This window comes from Saccopteryx bilineata, chromosome 4, assembly GCF_036850765.1.
Source record: "Saccopteryx bilineata isolate mSacBil1 chromosome 4, mSacBil1_pri_phased_curated, whole genome shotgun sequence".
Lineage (NCBI taxonomy): Eukaryota > Metazoa > Chordata > Mammalia > Chiroptera > Emballonuridae > Saccopteryx > Saccopteryx bilineata.
Genome location: NC_089493.1, coordinates 60,301,711 through 60,325,559, shown reverse-complemented (window position 1 = coordinate 60,325,559; position 23,849 = coordinate 60,301,711). Strand labels below are relative to the sequence as shown.

Here is a 23,849-nt window from a genome sequence, read left to right as displayed (position 1 = left end):
CAAGTTCAAATAACTGATATGGAAGTATTTTGGTAAAGTGCTCACATTGAGAGCAGTTAAAAAAGCAGCTCCTGTTTTCTATAAAAAAGTAATGACAGTGAATAACTCATCACATTCTCCCAATAGTACACTGCACTCACACAAATTCAGGAGAGTGATACCCTGGACACAGCTTATTTCACATTAGTGAACAAATCTAAGGTTTTTATAAAGGTCTGACCAATAGGCCAGAAGATAAAATGCCCATATGTACATATATATACAACCTCAATATTTAGCCTTTTAAGCTCTCTAATTCTAAACCTGGCTTTTAAAGTTGTCTATAAGTTTAGAAATGAAAAAGTGTACAATGCACTTGTATTTGTGCTTCTGTATTAAGAAATAATATATGTTAAGTGATAAAAAATGCTTACGATGGTACTAATCTATTTAGATTATATACATGACCTTTGGGTATTCATGACAACCAATTTAACTGTCCACCTTATGAGCCACTTTATTTTTTAAGTTACCTAGAAAATGTAGTTAACCATTTAGAAAACACACAAATTCTAACATGCACTTTACAAAATCATGGTCTTATTTACCTGCATATTCTTCCACAAGACAGGTGTACATTAAAAAATATTGCTCAAAACATAAAAATATATATTATCTCTTTCCTTTACCAATTTAGACTTATAAATATTTTACTGAAGAAGACACATCATTCAATAAACAAATGCAAAAAACGCTTTATATAAAGTGTGGTTCTCTGCTTTTAACAATATAAAATATAAAATGATTACAATATAATTAGCTAGTAAAGAGCTAAATTCAAGAGATCTGCAAACCAATACAGCAGTGAACAGTCCCTTATACAAAAGTCCATTGAGAAAAAGTCAAGTCAATTCTGTAACAGGTTACATAAAATCCAGGGCCAATAAATGCATTATAAATGCAAAAAAGAGCACTGCTTCATCAGCACGTTCTTCAGTCTTGTTTGGACTTAGATGCCAAACTTACTGTTCACTTTTTGGTTCATCTTGTTTTCCATTAAGCTCTTGATCAACTCTGTTTAATAAAAAAACAATATAGATAATAAAACACTAGGAAGTGAATAATTTTCTTCTTAAAAATAACGACCACTTTTAGCGTAGAATATTATTGTTAAAAACAAAGCTTTGCCAGGAAGCAGACGTAGTAAAAAGGTTACCAAACATTTCCTCGACAAGGAAAGATAATTTTTAAAGTCAAGAGGACACTGACAAGAAATATAATTGTTGTTTCTTTAAAAATTATAAAATACATACAAATGCACATAAGCTTGATTAAAAGTTCAAATTACAACAGATATACTAAAATGCTGAATTGTAGCGCAGCTGGGGCAGTGATCTAAGTGACAGGAGAGTGGCAGGAAAGACAATTCTCTCAGAAATGATTTTGTTAAGTGACATATTAAAATGCCACTACAGTCATGCGCCAGGTAATGATGTTCCAGTCAATGATGAACCACATATATAATGATGGTCCCATAAAATAATGGAGCTAAAAATTCCTATTGCCTAGTGACACCGTAATGTCACAGCACAACACAATATGATGCAGTAATGTCCTCAGTCTTCACATTCACTCACTAATCACTTATTGCCTCACCCAGAGCAACTTCTAGTCCTCTAAACTTATATAGGTGAACCATTTTTTATCCCGTATCTTTACTGTACCATTCCTATGATGAACATTTACCATTGTGTTACAATTGCCTACAGAATGTATAGTATCAGTATAGCTGTATGTTGTACAGGTTTGTAGCCTAGAGCAACAGGCTAAACTATATAGCCTAGGTGTAGAGTAGACTGTACCATATAGGTTTCTATAAGTATACTCCTTTTTAAAAAAATTTTATTGAGTTTAGAGACAGAGATGAAGGGAATGGGGGGAAAAGAGAGAGAGAAACATCGATTTGCTGTTCTACTTAATTATGCATTCGTTGGTTGATTCTTATATGTGCTCTGAGTGAGGGGTTGAATCTGCAACCTTGGCCTATTAGGACAATGCTCTAATCAGCTGAGCTACCCGGACAGGGTTATTTGTGTAAGTGCACTCTTAAGATGTTTGCACAACGATGAAATAGCTTAACAACATATTTCTCAGAACACAGCCCTATTATTAAGTGATGCATGACTGTACCTCAACATTCAGTTTTGTAGCCTCCTTTTCATCAATACTCATCACAGAGATTTCATCTTAAGTACCCCTACATGCAGCTTGATAACTTTTGGTTTTAAAAACATGCCCCTGCCTGACCTGTGGTGGCGCAGTGGATAAAGCGTCAACCTGGAAACACTGAGGTTGCCGGTTCAAAAAAAAAACCCTGGCTTGCCTGGTCAAGGCACATATGGGAGTTGATGCTTCCTGCTCCTCCTCCTTCTATCTCTCTCTCTCTCTGTTTCTCTCTCTCTCTCTCTCTCTCTCTCTCTCTCTCTCTCTCCACCTCCTCTCTAAAATGAATAAATAAAAAAAAAAATAAAAAAATAAAAAAATAATAAAAATAAAAAAAATAAAAAAAACAAAAAACATGCCCCTCTATTTTTAAAACTCAATGTTATAATTTTCAAGGTAATAAGGACTTATTATTTTTTAAGGCTAAATTTTGTATAAAAACTAAGAAGTGTCTGAAAGATATATGTAATGATTCTATTAAGGTTAAACAAAGTAAAAAGAATAAAGAGAAAAAAAAACAAGACAAAATAGTAGTGGTAGTTTTCAACCAATACATTTAAATAAAAAAGTAAACTTCCACTCTGATGCCTAAATTATTTAACAGGTAATTAAATATTAAGAACTTTATAAAAACGCACAATACAGATTTCATCAATAAAGTCAATTAATTTTGAAATCCATGAAAACAGTTGGCTTCAAAATATTCTACAAGTACAGATTATATTTTTGACCTCAGTTTGGCAAATGCACACCAATGCCTAGAAAGGAATGAGAAATTAGCAAGATCTAAAAATCAATGTCCATATCTGTGTTAAAATGTTGGTTAAGCTGTCAAGTGTCATATAGAAATGTAAAGCTATTATTCTATTACGTGGTCAACTGAATTCTTGTTCATCAACAGACACAAATATGTCCAGAGTTAAGAATGTTCCAGTCCAGTTACTTACAATTAGTTTCTTAGAACAGTCAAAATGGTAACTATTACATATAAATCTCTCCCTTAACTCTTAAAAAAGATTGTATTAAACTGTATGGCTAATTATCAATATTTTAAAAATCCATTAACCAGTTAGATCCAAATACTACATTTTAAAAAATTATTATATAAAATGTAACTGTTTTATACCCTGCCTTTCATCTTCTATGACAAGGTATTAATAGATAATAGTTTGTTATGCTCAAAGCAGAAGTATTCAAAATTAAATTTAAGATGGAAAGCAGAATGTTTAACTATTAAATGGTACATTGAACTTTTAGGTATTTTATCACATGTAGAATTTGACTGGTTAGCAGGCCATTTAAGCATATAAGGAAATCAATGTTGGTTAGCCAAAGAATATGTGCATTTTAAATATAATCATCAACCCCAGAGAAATACAATAATTTCTTTAAAAAGTTCACACAAATTTCAAAAGCACAAGTTATAGATTTTAAAAACATGGTAAAAAGAGAAAATCTTAAAAGTAATTGATTTTTCAAATAGTATTCTTAGTAATTTCTCTGGTTTTACCCTTTGTATTTATACCAAGAAAGTAGGACAAGCTGTGACCTTTAATCCTTAATTGTGTGTGTGTGTATGTGTGTGTGTACACACACATACACACACACACATATACACACACACATACATATACATGATGTTAAAACAGAGTGAATCCAAGCCATACTGAGCATCGGGAACTTTGGATTCACCCTGCATTTGGACTCTGGGGTATATTTATATTTACAAATGCTATTATCTTTGTAAGCTAACCAACCAATAAGGAAGAGTTAGTCTGTGCAATGCAAATGGACTAGTCTAGATGCAACCCAGTCAAGGTGTGCATATACCTTTTTTGTTTCTTTTTTAACTTTTCTTCTTCATACCTTGGTAGGGAAGAGTTATTTCAGTAAATACATGTTATAAAGATAAACAAAAACTCAAAAAAGGCACTAAAAATAAAATCATATTAAGTTTGCAGGCAAAACTAAAAATATTTAATATAGTAATACAGAAAATCAAAACTGACTTAAAAAATCTGGCTTTGACACATTAAATAGACTAAAACATAAGATTATCAGACCCAAGAAACTTTTTCTACATTATAGCACCACGGTACTTTAGTATTTATGTAAAAAGCCTCTACCAAGCCCTTTTAAAAGTAAAAAGTGAAATTGGTAAACAGAATAAATTCCCCTCACTAGAAAGTACTAAGGCTATGCTGATGTAAATAATATTTTACTTCCCTGTAAATAATATTCTAGTTCCCTAGTAATATTATTCAATGTCATGATGAATGTTTACTCAAATTAGTAGAGCAGCATGTTCAAGTTTGGAGAATGTTCTTTAATCCTGACCAATCAGAAAATCATCTCTTACCAGTCTTTACAAATATTATATAAATGAATCACAACCAGAAGTAATTTTTTCTGTTTCTTCAATTGACAGACTGAAGAAAATGGTGACTTATGGGGAAGATGTTGGAAAATGGCTTCTTCTCCTTTTTCTTTGTTACAGAAACAAGAGAAGTTACGAAATATTTATAATATATGAAGGAAAAATGAGTATTAAAAAATATTTACCTCGCACATCAAAATATATATAAAGATCAAATACAATTAAAGAAATAAAACAAAACATACTGTTTTATGCATTCTGGTATGCCAACATATTCCATGGGGACAAGTTCCGCTAGTTCTGCCAAATTAAAGACGTATCTAATTTTTTGGCTGAATTTTGAGCTATGGAAAAAAATAAAAATAATTACCTCAATATTTCTGACCAACAGAACTAACAAGAAATTCACACAAGGAGTTTGTGTTTCTGCTTTTTTAAAAAGTTAATGGCATTCATAAAATTACCTAATAAACGGTCTTGTAACAGCCAGAAGTGTTCTGATAAACCAAGAGGGATGTACGATGATTAGAGATTTTAGGTTTTTCCGTAACCTAGAGTTAAAAAAAGAAAAATTTAAAAAGCTCTGCAAATTCTGATGCTAGAAGTGAAGACATCAATAAGTATATGAAAGTTTATACAAAAAATAAAATAATTGAAAACCCCTCACCCAAGAATTCTCATTTAGATATGATAGTCCTTTAAAGACAAGAAAGCCACACTTGAATTCTGATGGTCCTTCCGATTACTATAAAATAAATTTACTTCATTTGATTAAATTTATGTATAGCCTGTTATTAAATGTTTCCTAGCATACATTTACTTGTCTTTAGGACTCTGTCAACCAAGGGTAGAGGCTAATACTGAATATAGAAGTAAATTGTTTACATTTTTCAGGACTGGGGAGAAATTGGTACTAATTTCTATGCAAGCAGAAAGTTGGGAGTACAGATCACCATGGTAACAGGCCATATAAATCAGACCTCGTGCATACTTACAAAGTTTAAAATTTTTATTGAAAATTAAAGTCATTATTCCAGGCCACTAAAAATGACCAAATAACTGTTTTAGCACACATATTTCACACTTAAATAAAGTGATTGTTAAGTATTACTTTTTAAAATCACAAAAATTAGCTCATGTCATTGTTAGGTATGAAGAGAACCCTATTAATGGATCTGATTAAACTAATCTGAATTAGCTATGGTCAAATCAAACCAACCAGAGGATCAAAGTTCCTTTCATTAGCTTGGGTGACTAACTTTCATAGCTCATTCCAAAGTAAGACTACAGCTAAATGAGCACCTTAACATAAACACCATAACATGTAACAATATAAATTAGGCTAAACTCAAATGTAATAAAATAGAAAATCATAATACAAAGTTTTCCATTTTTTACCAAAACGTAAATTACAGGAAAGTGTTCAATGTGGTATAAATAAGGAGAAATAAAGAGCTATTAAATAAGTCTGTTTTAAGAAATGAAAAGTAATTCTTTTTTTTAATTAATTAATTTTTATTTATTCATTTTAGAGAGGAGAGAAAGAGGGAGAGACAGAGAGAGAGAGAGAGACAGAGAGAGAGAGAGAGAGAGAAAGGGGGGAGGAGCAGGAAGCATCAACTCCCATATGTGCCTTGACCAGACAAGTGCAGGTTTCGAACTGGCGACCTCAGCGTTCCAGGTCGACACTTTATCCACTGCGCCACCACAGGCCAGGCAGTAATTCTTTATAAAACAGATAAAAGCTAATTTCCTTCATAACATTCTTTTTTTTTTTTTAATTTTTTTTTTATTTATTCATTTTAGAGAGGAGAGGGAGAGACAGAGAGAGAGAGAGAGGAAAGACAGAGAGAGAAGTGGGGGAGGAGCTGGAAGCATCAACTCCCATATGTGCCTTGACCAGGCAAACCCAGGGTTTCGAACTGGTGACCTCAGCATTTCTAGGTCGACGCTTTATCCACTGTGCCACCACAGGTCAGGCCATAACATTCTAAAATACTGTTTTGAGAAAATAAAAACTTTCTATGAGATTAATAAATGTAATTTAGGAAATGTATACATGGAGCCATTAAGTGGCAACAGAAAATCTAGTAAGGCCATAATAAAAATTATTCAGACTAGCTTTCAATTTGTAGTTATAGTACCTTCTATCAATCTGCTGATAGCATTTCCTGAGCCATCCTAGACTGGGCATTTTTCTTCGAGTTGTTGCACCATTTAAATAAACTATCATGTAGTTTTCTGCTACTAACAGCTCCAAAGTGCCAATAACATACCTGTAAAAACAAATGAAAGCCTTAAATATAATTCTGAAGAACCAAACTAGGTTATCCAAATTATATAGTTCCCTTTCCTCCCCTTCAATGACAGCAAAAACAATTAAAATTTTAACACTGTAATCGTTTATATAATGATAGTTTAATTAATTTGATTGATTTTAGAGAGGAGAGAAGAAGAAAGGGAGGGGGTGGGGGAGAGAGGGTAGGGGAAGAGAAGGGGAGAGAGGGTAGGGAGAAAGGAGGAGGGAGAGGGAGGGGAAGAGAGGGAGAAAAAGGGGAAAGGGGGGAGAGGGAGGGGGAGGGGAGGGAGAGAAGGAGAGGGGGAGATGGAGAGAGGGAGAGAAATCAATTTGTTGTTCCACTTATTATGCATTCATTGGTTGATTCTTGTATGTGCCTAGACTGGGGATTGAACTCGCAACCTTGGTGTATTGGGATGACACTCTAACCAAGCAACTGAGGTGCCCAGGCCATATAATTATTTTTTTTAAAGTTCTTAACTTTTGTTTATTTATTTATTTTTAAGATTAATTATATTTATTGAGGAAACATTGGTTATCCTTTAAAAATACATATTGAAATGTTTACACATAGATGAAATGACATGCTATCTAGGATTTGCTTCAAAACTATACAGTGGGGAAGTGATAAATTTTGGAAATGAAATATAAATTGATAATTGTGGAAGTAGATGATTAGTATAAGAGATTTAATATACTGCTCTCTAATACGTTTAAAATTTTCCACAATTTAAAAAAAAACAGTAACCTGAGCAACAGACTGACTTTGTGGAAATATAATAAAACTGTGGAAATAAAAAGTAAGCTTAGTTACATTTGTCTTTTTAGGGATAAATGTAATTTAGCCATATAAATTTGAGATAAAAAAAAGCCACTTCTTTATATTCAATGTGTCCTCAAATGTAAAATAAAAAGCTAAAACACGTAACCTAAAATATCCCTTTCAGTTTTAAAATAACAATGTTTTTTCTGTCGAGTTGGAAAACAGATAGTTTCACAATGCCAAAGAAAAATATTTAAAAAGAACCAGAACTGGGATATCTATAATTTTTACCCAGCTAAACTTCAATTCCTTAAATTGGACATCTAATTAACTCAGAATCCTGTCCAAACATTTTTGTGAAGATATACATACTTAAAGAGATTGTCCATCAGGTATCTATAGTTAGGCTGACCACTTTCAGGCATAAAACAGACAGCAAACACAACAATGGCATTTAATCCATCCCCATAATATCCTGAAAAGAAACCAAAGATAAAATCACCAGCATGATTTTACTCTAAAGATTTTTTAGAGGACATGTGTGTGGTGGTTAGAGTACAGTGGTTTACCTTCCACAAATTTCTGGATCAAAATATATATATATATATATATATATATTTAGATCTTTATTAAATTCCACCTTGTTAAAAGGAGAATAAAAATCGAAGAGAAAACAGTAGGCATAAAAATCAGAAACCCACTTAAACCAGCATAATCAGAAAGCCAGACTTATTTTAATAAGTAGACAAATACAGTGATATAATCCAAGCAGACGTAACACAACAGTATCTGCAGTAAAAATTTCTTATGCAACTTGGGATAAAGTGGGTGCTGAAAAAAAAGTTTTACATTCAATACTACCTAGCATTTTATAGACTTTAGAGTATAATTACCTCAGAAAAGATCACATCTCTGACATAATTCTAAGAAAAATAGCGCTAAAATGTGTATTTTTGGTAACTTCTGTGTATTAAGCTATGTCCAGTAATAAATATTTTTGCTTGAACTTTCATTTATTATTTAAAACATGCACTAAAAAGGTCTGCACATTACAGATACATTAAAATCTTAACTACCTCCCTTAATCACTTAGTCACAAAACATATTGTGATAAATGCAATAGGATACAATGCCCCCAATTATTTTCCTGCAAGAAAAATAAAATATTTTGAAAAATACTGTGTTTAAACCATGGGGTAGGTCTCACAATCTGCTTCTCATGAACTAGCTGAATTAATGCAGCTGACTTCCTGATCCGGTTTATTCTGTTTCCCCCCATCTGGGTAAGATTAAATTAGGCAGAATAATGTAACTGCAAATACTCAAGTGATTTGCTTTCAGATGAATAAAGACTATAGAAATAAGTGGGGTATGGGGAGTGCGTGTGAATTTGGCAGAAAGTAAATTAAATGGAAATAATTTTATGTGAAAAAGACAATCAGCTTGACCTGTATGGCCCCCTGCCTGCATTAGGAGGATCTCAGGTAATGTGACATGCTGCATTCTGGCACTAGTTACACAATGCCGAGGTCAACTTCTATATACAGCATAGTCAGATTGACAGAAGTTCTAATTGTACTTCATAGCTTTACCTATTTGGCTTGTAAATTTCTTAAGGGAAGAGACAAAGCCTTGTATTTTTATATATTTCACAGATATGCAAAGTAGGTGCTTCATAAAAATGTGGACTGAATGGTTCTCTACTTTGTGGTAAAAATGGATGATTTGCTCAGTTTTAAGGTAAATTAAGAGTTACAGATTAAAGGCCAGGTTTTACTTACATCCACAAAAGACTGTAAAAGAATGTTCATGGCAGTTATAATCATAATATTGATAGCTCAAACTTGAAACAGCTCACATGTTCATCAAAAGAAGAATGGATAAGCAAACTGTGGTTTACCCATGCAATGGAAAACCACTCAGCAGTAAGAAAGCAATGAACTATGGATGCATGCAACTACATGGATGAATTTTGAAAACATGCTGAGCAAAAGAAGTAGTCCAAGGAGTGTACACCATATGACTCCAGTTACATGAAATTCTAGAATGGGCAAAACTAAGCATGGGGGTAGACATTACATTAGTGGTTACTTGAGAGGTAGCCCTTGGGAAAGAGTATTAGAGAATTTTCTGGGGTGATGAAAATCTTGTATATGCTTAGGGGTGTAGGCTATATGTGTATATATGGATTTATGGGTTTCTGCCAAAGCTCATTTAACACTGACGAACACTTGCAAGTGAAATAAAATTAAGTGAGGCAGATTAAAGACAAATATGGTATCATTTACATGTAGAATTCCAAAAAGTCAAACTCACAGAAATAGAAACAGAGACTAGAATGGTGGTCACTAGGGGCTAGGGGAGAGGGGAGAGGTGTCAGAGGAGTACAAACTTACAGTTAGAAGATGAGCAACATCTGTGGATCTGTACCTTATGGTGACAACAGTTAATAATTCTGTATCATGTACTTAAAAGTTGCCAGGAAAGTAGATTTTAAGTGTTCTTATCACAAAAGAAATGGTAATTATGTAATCTGCTGCAGGTGTTAGCTAAGACTATGGTGTTAATCACTTTATAATATACAAGTATAATATCAACATGCTGTATACCTTAAACTTATAATACAATGTAGATGCCACTTATATTTCAATGAAACTGGAAAACAATTTGCAAATGCTGCAAGAAATTGGGTTAGAACATTTCACTACATATAAATTATAAATGGATAAAAAGGGTTTCTCAGAGAGTCTCAGTTTTGGGAGCAATGTCAAGGGACAGGGTGGGCAGAGATTTTCCATGGCACCCTCTCAGACCTTTTGAACTTACTACGTGCATATATTAATGATCTTTAAATGCTGATTTTATCCTTTCACTTCAAACCTGTTAAGTTTCTAAAATGACATGGTAAATGTGTACTATGATTTCAAAATTATGTAATATCTCAAAGGAGAGTTTAAGCTTTTAGGTTTCTGAAATTGCATTAAAAAATCTGAATCTTTGGTAACTCTTACCTCCGTGACTGATAACTTTTTTATAGGGCTCGATTGCCTTCATGTCAACCCTGTGGTCCTGTTCTCCGATTCTAAACATACGCCAGCGTCGCCCGTCCTCTTTTTCTTCTGCTGCTGTGTACTCAGTAATTGAGCCTTTCCTAATAACTTCAGTAGTTTTGGGTTTTGGAAGATCATCTGTCAAAATAAAAGGTTTTTGAATCCCAAATTGTTATTTGTACCACAAAAATAAAATTACATGTTAACCACTTTGCTATTTAGAATGTTTGGAGAATTCTTCATTATACTTTATCGAATTTTAAATATTCCTTCCATAAAAGAAGAGACTTGCTCTTAAAATGATGTCATTTTATGCTTTTGGAAGAAATCATGGTTCTTTAACTTTTTTTTTTTTACTGCCTAATTCAGAAAGCACCTAAACACAGTATAAGGTATATCCACAAGTTCAGAAAAGAATTCATACCACCATCAAATTCTTAGTACACTGCCCTACAATGCCTTTCCAGCTTCTGTTTACAAGATTGTCCTTGAGAGTTGTCAACATTACAGATTACTTAATTATCTGGGAGGCAGTCGTTTTTGTTCCTGAGCACATACATTAACCCCCAAACATTATGATAACAATAGAAAGTGGTTAACTAGTGAATGATTATTTCTCATTTGATCAGTTTTCTTAAGCAAAAATTTATTGATAATATTCTGAAGTATGCATGCAATAGAATATTTTAAATTGACATTAGCCAAAGCATAAGCACCAATGATTAGAATAATTTATATTTCAAGATTGCATTTGAGCTGATTTTTAATGATGTAATGATTTTCAAGATTTTAGTATCATAGTCCTTACCAAAAGATGGGGGAGGGGAAACCTACTGCATGTTAGTTGTTTGTTTCCAAGATAAAGCTGTTAACGAAAATATCCTTCCAGGAAATGACTACAGCGGCATTAAAGAAAGAAGAGACAAAACACATAGGCAGAAAACTATTTCAGTATCTTTATAAAATATTTATTATCGGACTGCTTTTTGAACCAGTAAAACAGGGATGAGAAAAGGAACAAAAGATACAGCATCTAAAGCAGGGGTCTCAAACTCGCGGGCCGTGAGTTTGAGACCCCTGATCTAAAGGATCTTACCCTTCACTGCAGATAATATGCTTAGTGCTATATACTGCTTTGAAGTAAAAATCATTTTAAAGATGGAGTATATATTTATATATATTATTAACAATACAAAGATACTGTAGACAACGATTATCTAATTAAAGAAAGCACGCAAAGCAAAACACATGCAAATCCCTTAACAAATGATGAAGAATATAAATTGGGAACTAATTAATTCAAGCTGGTTGTTTCCAAAATGCAGCACTATCAGGCAAACCTATTTGGTAAATCACTTTAGATTTACTCAAAAAACTCCCCTTAGAACTCCCTCTCTCAAACCTTTAATTACTTATAGTACATCTCCTAAATGATATGCCTTTTTTCTTTTCTTGCATTTTCCTGAAGTGAAAAGCAGGGAGGCAGAGAGACAGGCGCCCACATGCACCCAACCAGGATCCACCCAGCATGCCCACTAGGGGGCAATGCTCTGCCAATCTGGGGCGTTGCTCCTTTGCAACCAGAGCCATTCTAGTGCCTGAGGTGGAGGCCATGGAGCCATCCTCAGTGCCTGGGCCAATTTTACTGCAATGGAACCTTGGCTATGGAAGGGGGAGAGAGAGATAGAGGAAGAAGAGGGGAAAGGGTGGAGAAGCAGATAGGTGCTTCTCCTGTGTGCCCTGATCAGGTATCGAACCCAGGACTTCCACATGCTGGGCCGATGCTCTACTGCTGAGCAAACCGGCCAGGGCCAATGATATGCCTCTTTGATGCTTTATTTTTTTAGCTGATCAACTAAACATTAGAATATGCCATAATTGAGTTAGAATGTGTGGAGAAAACATGCAATCAGATTGACCTCTGGGCAAAATCGTTAGGTACTTTCAATCTGATGTGTGCACCTATGTGTTATAGACAATTTTGTTACACCCGTTCTCATTTAACTTTCTCAAGAACCTATTATGGTGGACACTTCTTCTTCCCAGGAGTGTCAAGAATCATCTAAGAACAGAGCCCCAGAGGATCTCTGGGGTCCACTCAGACCCTGCTTTTCCCTTCATTTTCTCATTAAAATTTACTTTGTTGAATAACACCAAGATTGTATAATTGAAATTTGCTAGCACAATTTGAATTTTCTCAAACATACACACAAAAATATAATATGTGAGGTGATGTGTTAACTCAAGGGAGTACAGGGAATCTAAATGATCACTTTGTATATTTTAAATATCTTTTGTCAATTAAACCTTAATATAGCTATAAAAAGAAAAAATAATAATATGCCATAATTATCAAGCAATATTCTGGGAGGGACCATGAAAAAATGTAACTTTACAGCTTTGGGCAATTAAGAAAAAAAGCCACCTATGTAATCTATTACAAATAGTTTCTTTTCTTTCTTTCTTTTTTTTTTTTAATTAAGTGAGAGGCAGGAAGGCGGGGAGACAGACTATCACATGTGGCCTGACCAGGATCCACCCAGCAAGCCCACTAGGGGGCGATGCTCTGCCCATCTGAGGTTTGCTCCATGGCTCAGCAACTGAGCTCTTTTTCGTGCCTGAGGCAGAGGCTATGGAGCCATCCTTAGGGCATGGGGCCAACTTGCTCCTATTGAGCCATGGCTGCAGGAGGAGAAGAAAGAGGGAGAGAAGTGAGAGGGGGAAGGATGAAGAAGCAGATTTATACCTCCCCTATGTGCCCTGACCAGAAATTGAACCCGGGACTTCCACACACCAGGCCAACACTCTACTGCTCTGAGCCAATTGGCCAGGGCCTACAATTAGTTTCTATAAACAGTTTGAAAGCCATGAAAATACTCAGTGTTAGCAGAATTTTATACAGTAAAAAAATAAACTTTATAAATATATTTCAACAAAATCCTTTAATCATTACATTAATTTTAATTGGTTTCATGGTCAAGTTTTAAAGTTTTTCCAATTATCCTACTATGAGAATGCCATTATAAAAACATGTATGTATATAAAGACAAACATTCATTAATAAAGGTCAAGTAACAACATGAAACATTTACCTTCCCACTCAAATTCATTACTGTTCTCTGATGGTGTGTCTAAGCCATCCAAGTCAATCTCCCCACTCTCATCCAAATCATCTGACAACACAGAGCCATCGCTAGGATCAAGGGTCAGGCTAATGTTTGGAGCCATTAGTTTCTTTCTTACTTTATTTCCATTAACTTCTAATGAGTCTGGAATGGATAAAACAAGTGAAAGATGTATTAGAATTAGAAGGAATGCTTAAATGGCCACTTTGTCCTTAGGAAAAAAAACATTAATTAAACACAATCCCAAAGCACTAATTTACAACTTTGAATTTTGATCACTATTGTTTTTACACATGGCAAGATGATGTATCATAGCAAGCCTATGTCTTTAAATAATAGAGGCAAATCTCAGTCACCTCTTACTGCTAAAAATGATACACTCTCATCTCTTCAGTGTAGAAATTTTCAAAAACCTCCAAAGTATTCCAAAAGTTCTTTCTTCAACATTTAACTTATCTTTTGGCTCCCTATAATGGAACAAACACCAAGTATATCTTTTTCCTTGACAAAGAAATGTGATAAAAAATAGCACAGTTAAAGTCTACCATTTTACTGAAATTAAGTGTCAAGTTCTTACCAGGCTGGTTCTCTGGTCCAGTTACAGCTAATATATCTGCTTCAATACTATCATCTTCTGGTAAAGGTCTAGAAGATAAAGACATACTTTTTAACCAAGAAATTAAAAAAAAGTGTTTTTTTTTTCAATTCTTTTTCTATCAACCCAACTGGTGCCAATACAATTGTATATACCAGGGGTCCCCAAACTACAGCCCACGGGCCACATGCGGCCCCCTGAGGCCATTTATCTGGCCCCCACTGCACTTCCGGAAGGGGCACCTCTTTCACTGGTGGTCAGTGAGAGGAGCACAGTGCCCACTGAAATACTTACTGGTCAGTTTGTTGATTTAAATTTACTTGTTCTTTATTTTAAATATTGTATTTGTTCTCATTTTGTTTTTTTACTTTAAAATAAGATATGTGCAGTGTGCATAGGGATTTGTTCATAGTTTTTTTTACAGTCTGGCCCTCCAACGGTCTGAGGGACAGTGAACTGGCCCCCTGTGTAAAAAGTTTGGGGACCTCTGGTATAGACAAATGCAAATCTCTCAAGGTAGCTAACCAGATGATCTAGGAAATCCTAGCTTTTTATTTAATAAGATTTTCCTAAAAAGCGGAGAGTTAAGCCCAATTAGGTGACATCACAATAAAGAAATCTGAAGTTTTGTTTTAAATGTGTTTTCATTTAAAAGCACTGCTCACATTGGAAAATCTTCATCTTGCCATTCTTCCTTAAGTTCCACACCTTCCATCCTTAGCTTGGACTCAATGTCAACTGCAAACTCCTGATAATCCAGAGAGCCAATGTCCTGTGAAAAGACAAAAATTTATAACAATTTACTTTTCATTTTACTTTTCATTGGCTGAAAGGTACAGTACTAGTAAAAAAAAACAACACAAAACAAAAATTATGGCCAAAAAGCCGAAATAAGTCCAAATAATAAACACTTATTACTCTAGAGTTCTGCTCAAGTGAAATGGAAACATTATATTATTAAAGGTTGAAAACTGACAGTCTCTTCCAAATTTTGAATTCACTATACTTCTCAATGTTTTAAAAATGTTATTGAATTTATTTGATCTTTACTCTAAAGTGAACTAATATATGTATTTCCCCACATTCAATAATCAGACAGCTTTCTATTATTTTGTCTCAGTTTTTTCTAGGTGTTGAGGGAGGGAGTGCCAGGATATTCTGGGCATCCTTCTCAAATCCCACATACTCAGAAAACTGTTTAATATTTCAAAAATATAAACAGTGACTGAAAACTTGTTACCATTATATTCCCAATACCTGACACAGTGCCTGGCAAAGAACAGGCCTGTAAACATTAGTTAAATGAATGAATACTTATTGTAAGGTATGACACTGGACAGGAATCCTTTGTTTTGCTCAGCCTCTTATGCTTATTCTTCTTTTCCTTATTATACTTACTAGAGTGACATTGGTTAATAAGGTCATACAGGTTTCAAGTGCTCATTTCCATGATACATAATCTGTATAATACACTGTTTTCCCACCACCCAAAGTCAAATCATCCTGTTACCATATATTTAGCCTCAGTTATCTTTTTTTTTTTTTTTAAGATTTTATTTATTCATTATAGAGAGGGGAGGGGGGGGAGGAGCAGGAAGCATCAACTCCCATATGTGCCTTGACCAGGCAAGCCCAGGGTTTTGAACCGGCAACCTCAGCATTTCCAGGTTGACGCTTTATCCACTGCACCACCACAGGTCAGGCATGCCTCGGTTATCTTTTACTACTTCTCACCCCACTTCCCTCTGGTAACTCTATACTATTGTCTGTGCCTATGAGTTTCAGTTTTATATCTCACACAGTGAAATCACATACCTTATTTTCCCACATATAACCCTTTTTCAAAAAATTAGGGGTCTAAAAACTGGGTGCGTTTTATATAGTGGTTGTGGCATTTCAAATGCCATAGATGGAACTGAGGACGAGGCACTCTATGAAGACAGTGATTCATCATTAGACACAGATGGGGTCAAGCTAATGGATAGGAGTTTTGACAGTGATGAGGAGTTGTATGAATTTTACGATGAATAAAAGTTGAGTTCAATAACTTTATGTAACATATTTTTTTCCAAATTTCTGGCCTCAAAATTAAGGTGCGTCTTATACATGGGGAAATATGGTAGCTCTTTGCTTGTTCTGACTTATTTCACTTAGCATAATATTCTCAAGGTCCATCCATGTTGTTGCAAATGGCAGTATTTCATCTTTTCTTATGGCTGTTTTCTTATGACTGATCCATAGTATATACTTACTACATCTTTTTCATCCAGTCCTCTATCAGAGGACACTTTGGTTGTCTCTATGTCTTGGCTGTAATGAATGTACAGGTACATACCTTTGTGAATAAATGTAATGTAATTTGAAGTCTAGGTAGTTTTGTTCTTTTTTCTTAGGATTGCTTTGGCTATTTGGGGTCTTTTGTGGTTCCACACAAATTTGATAATTTTTTGTTCTATCTCTTTAAAAAATGACATTGGGATTTTGATGGGGATTACATTAAATCTGTCTATTTTGGGTAATACGGACATTTTATCTATATTAAGTCTTCCAATCTATGAACACAGAATATCTATTTCATTGTGTCTTTTTCAATCTCCTTAAATAATGCCTTGTAGTTTTCAGAATATAGGGCCTTCATATCCTTTTAAGTTTATTACTATGTATTATATTCTTTTGGTTGCAACTGCTAAAGGGATTTTTTTTCATTTATTTTTCGGAAGATTGTTAGTATTCAGAAAAAGCAGTGTATCCTGCGACTTAAATGTATTTGTTTATTGTTTCTAATAGTTCTTTGGTGCAGTCTTTAGTTTTTATATATAAAATCATGTCATCTGCAAAAAGTGACAATTGTATTTCTTCCTTCCCAATTTGGATACCTTTTATCTCTTTCCCTTGACGGACTGCTCTGGCTAGGAACATCCAGTACTATGTTGATAGAGGGTATCCTTGTCTTGTTCCTGATTTTAGAGGAAAAGCTTTCAGTTTTTCACCACTGAGTATATTAGCTGAAAGATTTGCCAAATATGGCCTTTATGTTGAGGTATTTTCCTTCTATAGCCATTTTACTGTTTTAATCATAAATGGATATTGTATCTTATCAAATGTTTTTGCATCCATTGATAAGATCATGTGACTTTTATCCTGTTTTGTTAATGTGGTATATTACATAAACTTGAGTATACTGAACCAACCCTCTGCCCCTGGAATGAACCCCACTAGATTGTGATGTATTCTTTTTTAAAATGTATTGTTGTATTCTATTTTCTAGTATTTTGCTGGGATTTTTGCGTCTGTACTCATCAGAGGTATCAGTCTGTAGTTTTCTTTTTTTGTGTTATCTTTTCAAGCTTTGGTTTATGTTGTTGGCCTCATAAAATGTATTAGGAATATTGCCTCTTCTTCCATTTTTTGGAAGAGTTTGAGAAGGACAGGTAGTAAAATCTCTGAATGTGTGGTAGAATTCACTAGTTAAGCCACCTGGTCCTGGACTTTTATTTTTTGGGAGGTTTCCAATAGTTGGGTTGTTTCAATTTTCTCACTGTTGATTGGTCTATTTAGGTTTTCTAATTCTTCATGATTCAGTCTAGGAAGGTTATATATGTATATATCTAGGAATTTATCCGTTTCTTTTAAGTTCTTAAATTTGGTGGCATATAGCCTTTCATAGTCTTCTAGGAAGATCTTTTTATATATGATATATATATTAATTCAGTGAGAGAAGAGGGGGCAGAGAGACAGACTCCTGCATGCGCTGCAACCTAGATCCACCCAGCAATCCCACTAGGGGTTGATGCTCTGCCCATTTGGGACCATGCTCACTCCCAAGCTTTTCTTAGCACTTGAGGCAGAGGCTATGGAGCCATGCTCAGCACATCCCTCCCCCCAGGGGGGGCTCACTCCAATCAAGCCATGACTGCAGGAGGGGGAGGGGGCAAGAGTATGAGAGAGAGAGAGAGAGAGAGAGAGAGAGAGAGAGAGAGAAACGAGAGGGGGAGGGGTAGAGAAGCAGATGGGCGCTTCTCCTGTGTGCCCTGACTGGAAATGAACCCAGGACATCCACAGGTGGGGCTGATGCCCTACCACTGAGTCAACTGGCCAGGGTCCATGTATCTGTGATACCGTTATTTTTCTTATTTATATATATGCTTCCTGTTATGTTTACCCCTCAAAAAGTATAAATATAATGAGCCCTGGCCAGTTGGCTCAGTGGTAGAGTGTTGGCCTGGCGTGCAGGAGTCCCAGGTTCGATTCCTGGCCAGGGCACACAGAAGTGCCCATCTGCTTCTCCACCCCTCCCCCTCTCCTTCCTCTGTCTCTCTCTTCCCCTCCCACAGCCAAGGCTCCATTGCAGCAAAGTTGGCCCGGGCACTGAGGATGGCTCCATGGCCTCTGCCTCAGGCACTAGAATGGCTCTGGTTGCAACAGAGCGGCGCCCCAGATGGGCAGAGCATCGCCCCCTGGTGGGCATGCCGGGTGGATTCCGGTCCGGCACATGCGGGAGTCTGTCTGACTGCCTCCCCGTTTCCAGTTTCAGAAAAATTAAAAAAAAATAAATAAAGAGTATAATGAAAATATTTGGGGCAATCTACATAAGTGCAACATCAATTTCTGCTGGGTAAAATTATTCCTTGTTTGTTAGAGAAAATATAGAAATTCTGGAAGATAAACCATGTCTTTTAGCTGCTTTACCCCTTGAACAATTGTATCAAAACAGCTCCTCTAAATACAGACAGTGTAAGTATTTCAGCTCTCTCGGCCAATTCATTCAATTGAGAAATGTGATATTAATACACCACAGCTTATAAACATGGATATTTTTTGTTTAGGGATAATTAATAAAGCTAATTAAACAGAACCTAGGAGAGATAAAGACAGCTTCATCTTGACCATTTCATCACCAGCTTTAGGAGGAAAACTACACTAGGTAGATAAACAGCGAAAACAATTGAGAGAGTACTGTTCTTGGAAGCACTTTATCATCAGCAACTCTAGGAACAGGAAACAAACAAGAAAGGAGCAATATAAGCACAAACCTTTGAAGGGAACCAGGATATTGCTGACTTACAAGTTAACTCTAAGTCATGTTTCCCATTTTTTGCTCACACTTTGTAAATTAAAATGAGGAAACAACACTTTCAGGAATAACCTGATTTCTCAACAGACTTGTGGTACATAATTACATATGCCAGTTAAGAGTAGAGGTTACAGAGATAAAATTCCAACAGTTGTTCACCTTAGGGAGGTTAAAAATCAAGGAGATAATGGATTTCCTCCTGACACAGCTTGATCACATAAACAGGGATTTCTCCAGGCAACTCAGTAATATAAGCAAAAATTAAATATTATGATCATATTTAGAACTGCCTGGATTATAATTTTACATGGCAACTTGACTATTATGTAGCTTAACACTGCTGCTGGACTAGGCACTAGTAACCACATCTATGCTGAAATCAATTACAGCTGGCAGAAGGAAATGCCCAGGCAAGCTGTTCACTTTCCCCATTTAAATGAAAGGGATTCATTTTAAATATTTATGTTCACTTTTTCCTATGAGGTTGGCAACACTGTTAGCACTACAGGAAAATAACTTAGGCCATTCTATGGGTTTACAAAGATAACTAAGCGCCCCTGGGAAAACCCAATATGCTTTCTTGTCATTGCTTACTTGAGAGCACGGTCACATAATCTCACCTCACACTTGTTATAGTGGCTATTATCAAAAAGACAAGAAATAACAAGTGTTGGAGAGGATGTAGAGAAAAAAGGACACCTGCACATTGTTGCTGGCAATCTAAACTGGTGCAGCCACCATGGAAACTAGTATAAAGCTTCCCTAAAAAATTTTACAGAGAATTACCACATGATCTGGCAATTCCATTTCTGGGTATTTACCCAAAGCAAGTGAAATCACTATCTTGAAAAGATATATACACTTCCATGGTTATTGCAGCATTATTTATAATACCAAAATGTGGATGCCACCAAAGCACCCACCAATGGATGAAAAAATAAAAAGCTGTGGTATGTGTATACACACACACACCGAGGAATATTATTCTGCCACAGAAGGAAATCTTGCCGTGGATGGACATTGAGGGCATTATACTAAGTAAAATAATTCAGAGAAAGACCATACTGTATGATATTACTTACATGTGGAATCTAAAATGCAACAATAGCCTGACCTGTGGTCGCACAGTGGAGAAAGCGCTGACCTGGAATGCTGAGGTCACCGGTTCGAAACCCTGGGCTTGCCCGGTCAAGGCACATGGGAAGCAACTACTACATATTGTTGCTTCCCTCTCCTTCTCCCCCCCTTCTCTCTGTCTCTAAAATGCAACAATAAAACCCCCCTCCAACAAAAAATCAAAACTGAACTCATAGATACAGAGAACATATTGGTGGCTGCTAAAGGCGGTGATGGGGATGGGATGGTGGGCAAAATAAGTGAAGGGGCTTAAAAGATACAAATTTCTGGTTATAAAATAAGTCAGCATGGTGACTATAATTAATAATATTGTACTACATATCTGAAAGTTGTTAGAGGAGATCTTAAAAATTCTCATCACAAGAAAAGAATTTTTTGTAAGTGCGTGGTGATGGATGTTAACTGGACTTAATTGTAATGATCATTTCACGATAGGTACAAGTATCAAATCATGTTATACATCTGAAACTAGTATGTCCTATGTCAATTATACATACATTAAAACAAAGAATGAAATGAGACACTATCAGAAATGTTAACACAAAATTCAAGAAAAATTACAATGGTGCTGAGTTTTCTTAAAATTGTGAAAATAAAGCAAAGGATAATTATCCCACCTATGAAAGCACATTTATTAAATTACCAGTAAGCAGACCACACTAGAGATAGCTGTGACCTTTAAAATGATTCAAGTCCAACAACTGATTTCTAACACTTTGTTGTAGTTACTAATATTGTAATTTTGGAATATCACTACCATCATATTATACTAGTATCCCGCTTTATAGGATGTAAGTTTGACAAAATGTTTTTAAATCTACTGCCAGCCAAGGTTAATTTATCAGATCTGGCTAAGTATACTTCCTTTTTAGTTTCCTTCCTTCCTCATTGCCCATCTACCAGCATCACTCCCGATGGAATGAACAGAACTGATTTCCCAAAGAGTGCTTCTCTCATTTACTAACCACCTGCACATTCATAATTTCATATGTTCCAACTGACAGTTTTGTGAGGTATAAAACACTGGTGTTATTATTCTCATTTTATCTTACCTAAGGGGGAAATGACACTACATCCTGGTTCCCAAACCTAGACTGTTTCTAATACAGCAGTGTCTTCAGTTCACTGGCAACTTTATAGAAAAGCCGGTAAAGTAATGCCAGATTTGGTTACATTTAGCTTAAAAGGTCCTGTAAATGCCTAATGACTACAATACGATGATCTAGCTCAAGTTTCATGTTTGCAGAAGTGGACCTATCATACTTCCGGTAGAAGCCCAACAATATTGGGCTGCAATAGAGAAGATTATGAAGACTAAGAAGTAGAGTTTACAGAAAATGTAAAATGCCAAGAAATAAGCAGTGTAAGATCAAGAAAATAGTCTACAGGGTAACTAAATTGGGTAACTTCTGTTAAAATTTTGAGGAATATTACATTTACAAATTGCAGAATTACAAAACATCAAAGAATACGTTTAATTAAAAAAAATAAATTAAGCATTGGGAGAAACAGAACTCCGAATAAAAAAGGATGAGGATGAAAAAAGCAACAGTAAAACGCAATCACGCACTTCAATTACGTGGAAGGCGCTATGATTATTACCTGGATGAACACGACAAAACCTGGGCTCTCTAAGAACTCCCGGGACAGACAAGGGAAGTTTCAAAGCGACGTCACAGAACCAGCTGAAGTTTTTATTTTACAGGAGTTGATGAACTACATCCAGGAAACCCAAACCAAATTTGCCAGGTATTTAGGCAAAAGGTAGTGTGTGAATCCACGCTTTTCACATGGGAAGGTCTATTAAAGCCCTGATAACACACGCGCTTCCGTGTTTATTCTTCGAGGGTAGGAGGCACATCAGGAGTGCAAGTTTCTTTGTTCTGCACCGGGACGGACGCTGGTCATAAACAAGGGACCAGCGTGGCCCACGCACCGCACCCAGGCCGGGCTGTGTGCAGGGGGGCAGGTTCCACCCGGAGCACACCCGCCACAAACGGAAAAGGGGGTGCGGGAACAGGGATGGCAAGTGCAAACAGGAGGCAAGCCAAGGGCGGGGGCCTACGCTCTGCGGGGATCCGGGAAGCGCCGCCCGGGAGGTTCCAGGGCGCTCCCTACAAAGGAGAACCCATTCGGCTTCCTCTCCCCGGCCCTCCGGGGGCACGCGCCCCTCAGATGCTCACCCCCAGGCTTGTTCCCGGCCCGGACCCGCCGTGCCCAGCCTTCCAGGGCCGCACTCACCCCGGGGGAAGCCTTGGCCCCCTGGTCTTCTTCGCCCCTCCAGGCCGGCGACGCGGGGCTGACGGCCAGGTCGCAGAAGGTAGCGCCGAGAGGAGCCCGCTCCCCTCGAATGGCAGTGGAGACCCGGACCCAGGACCCGGGTCACAGATACAGCTGTAGCGGCAGCAGCGCAGCTGACCCGGACGCAGAGAGCCGCCCCGGCGGAAGTGACTACGTCCCGACCTTCAGCAAGCCCAGCCGTCCGCGGAGGCGGAGGCGGAGCGTGACGTTTTCTTGAAACCCGGGAGTCTCTCCCTTTGCCCGCACACCCGTCGCGGGCTAGCGCCTGCGCATGCGCCGCGCGGCTGCCTTAAGTTGCCCTGGGCTGGCGGATCCTATAGTTACATTCCTAGGGGCGCTTCTGAGCTGCAGGCGCTTCCTCGACCTGCGCTGGGACGCAGCCTGGCATCTCCAGGAGCCACTTTTATATTCTTTATGTTGGCATTATTGGTCGTTACAGTGGTCGCAAATTATAAAATGGATGAAATGAGGGGAGGAAAAGTATCTGAGGCCCCATTTTGGGGAACTAGAAAGCCGAAAAGGCCAGAGTTTGATAAAACTTGAGGGTGACACATTTATAATAGTAAAGCAATACGAAGCGATCGATTTATTATTTTTTTGAAAGTTCAATTAGTTGTGGACTATGCTTTGATAAAATAAATATATGACATTTTATCATTAGCGTCAGCAGCCATCAATCACTTGTAAAATTTCCATAAAGATTTCTAAATGCTCGCTCTCAATTTCGGTTCTATTTTTGCCATAGGGCTCAGGGCTGTGGACCATACTTTGAGTAGCAACCCTGATGTATAGCTTCAGGGAAATAAGATTAGTTTGAAGAACATCATAATCCCTCCCAGAAATCTCACTAACTGCGCACAAAGGCCCAGCAGTCTACTATTTGGGTAAGGCATTAGGGAATGGTGGGGCGTGAGAGGAACTGAAAA

The 23,849-nt window shown here is 36.6% G+C and overlaps 1 protein-coding gene across 3 annotated transcripts; it reads right to left on the bottom strand.

Annotated features, from left to right (window-relative positions):
* Positions 1-709: 709 nt before the first annotated feature.
* Positions 710-23,052, bottom strand: BNIP2 (BCL2 interacting protein 2). Of its 3 annotated transcripts, XM_066275003.1 has the most exons (11): positions 22,864-23,052; positions 15,077-15,183; positions 14,394-14,461; positions 13,784-13,960; positions 10,653-10,829; positions 8,014-8,116; positions 6,724-6,855; positions 5,044-5,130; positions 4,825-4,923; positions 4,033-4,068; positions 710-1,053 (listed from the first exon to the last, which is right to left on the bottom strand). In XM_066275003.1, the coding sequence occupies exons 2-11, from the start codon at positions 15,124-15,126 to the stop codon at positions 1,002-1,004; spliced, it is 981 nt and encodes a 326-aa protein (XP_066131100.1). In that variant the 5' UTR covers positions 15,127-15,183; positions 22,864-23,052; the 3' UTR covers positions 710-1,001. The 3 variants fall into 3 exon arrangements, with proteins under 3 accessions (XP_066131100.1, XP_066131102.1, XP_066131103.1); XM_066275005.1 differs by lacking the exon at positions 4,033-4,068 and having other exon boundaries at positions 22,864-23,051; XM_066275006.1 differs by lacking the exons at positions 4,033-4,068; positions 4,825-4,923 and having other exon boundaries at positions 22,864-23,051.
* Positions 23,053-23,849: the final 797 nt, after the last annotated feature.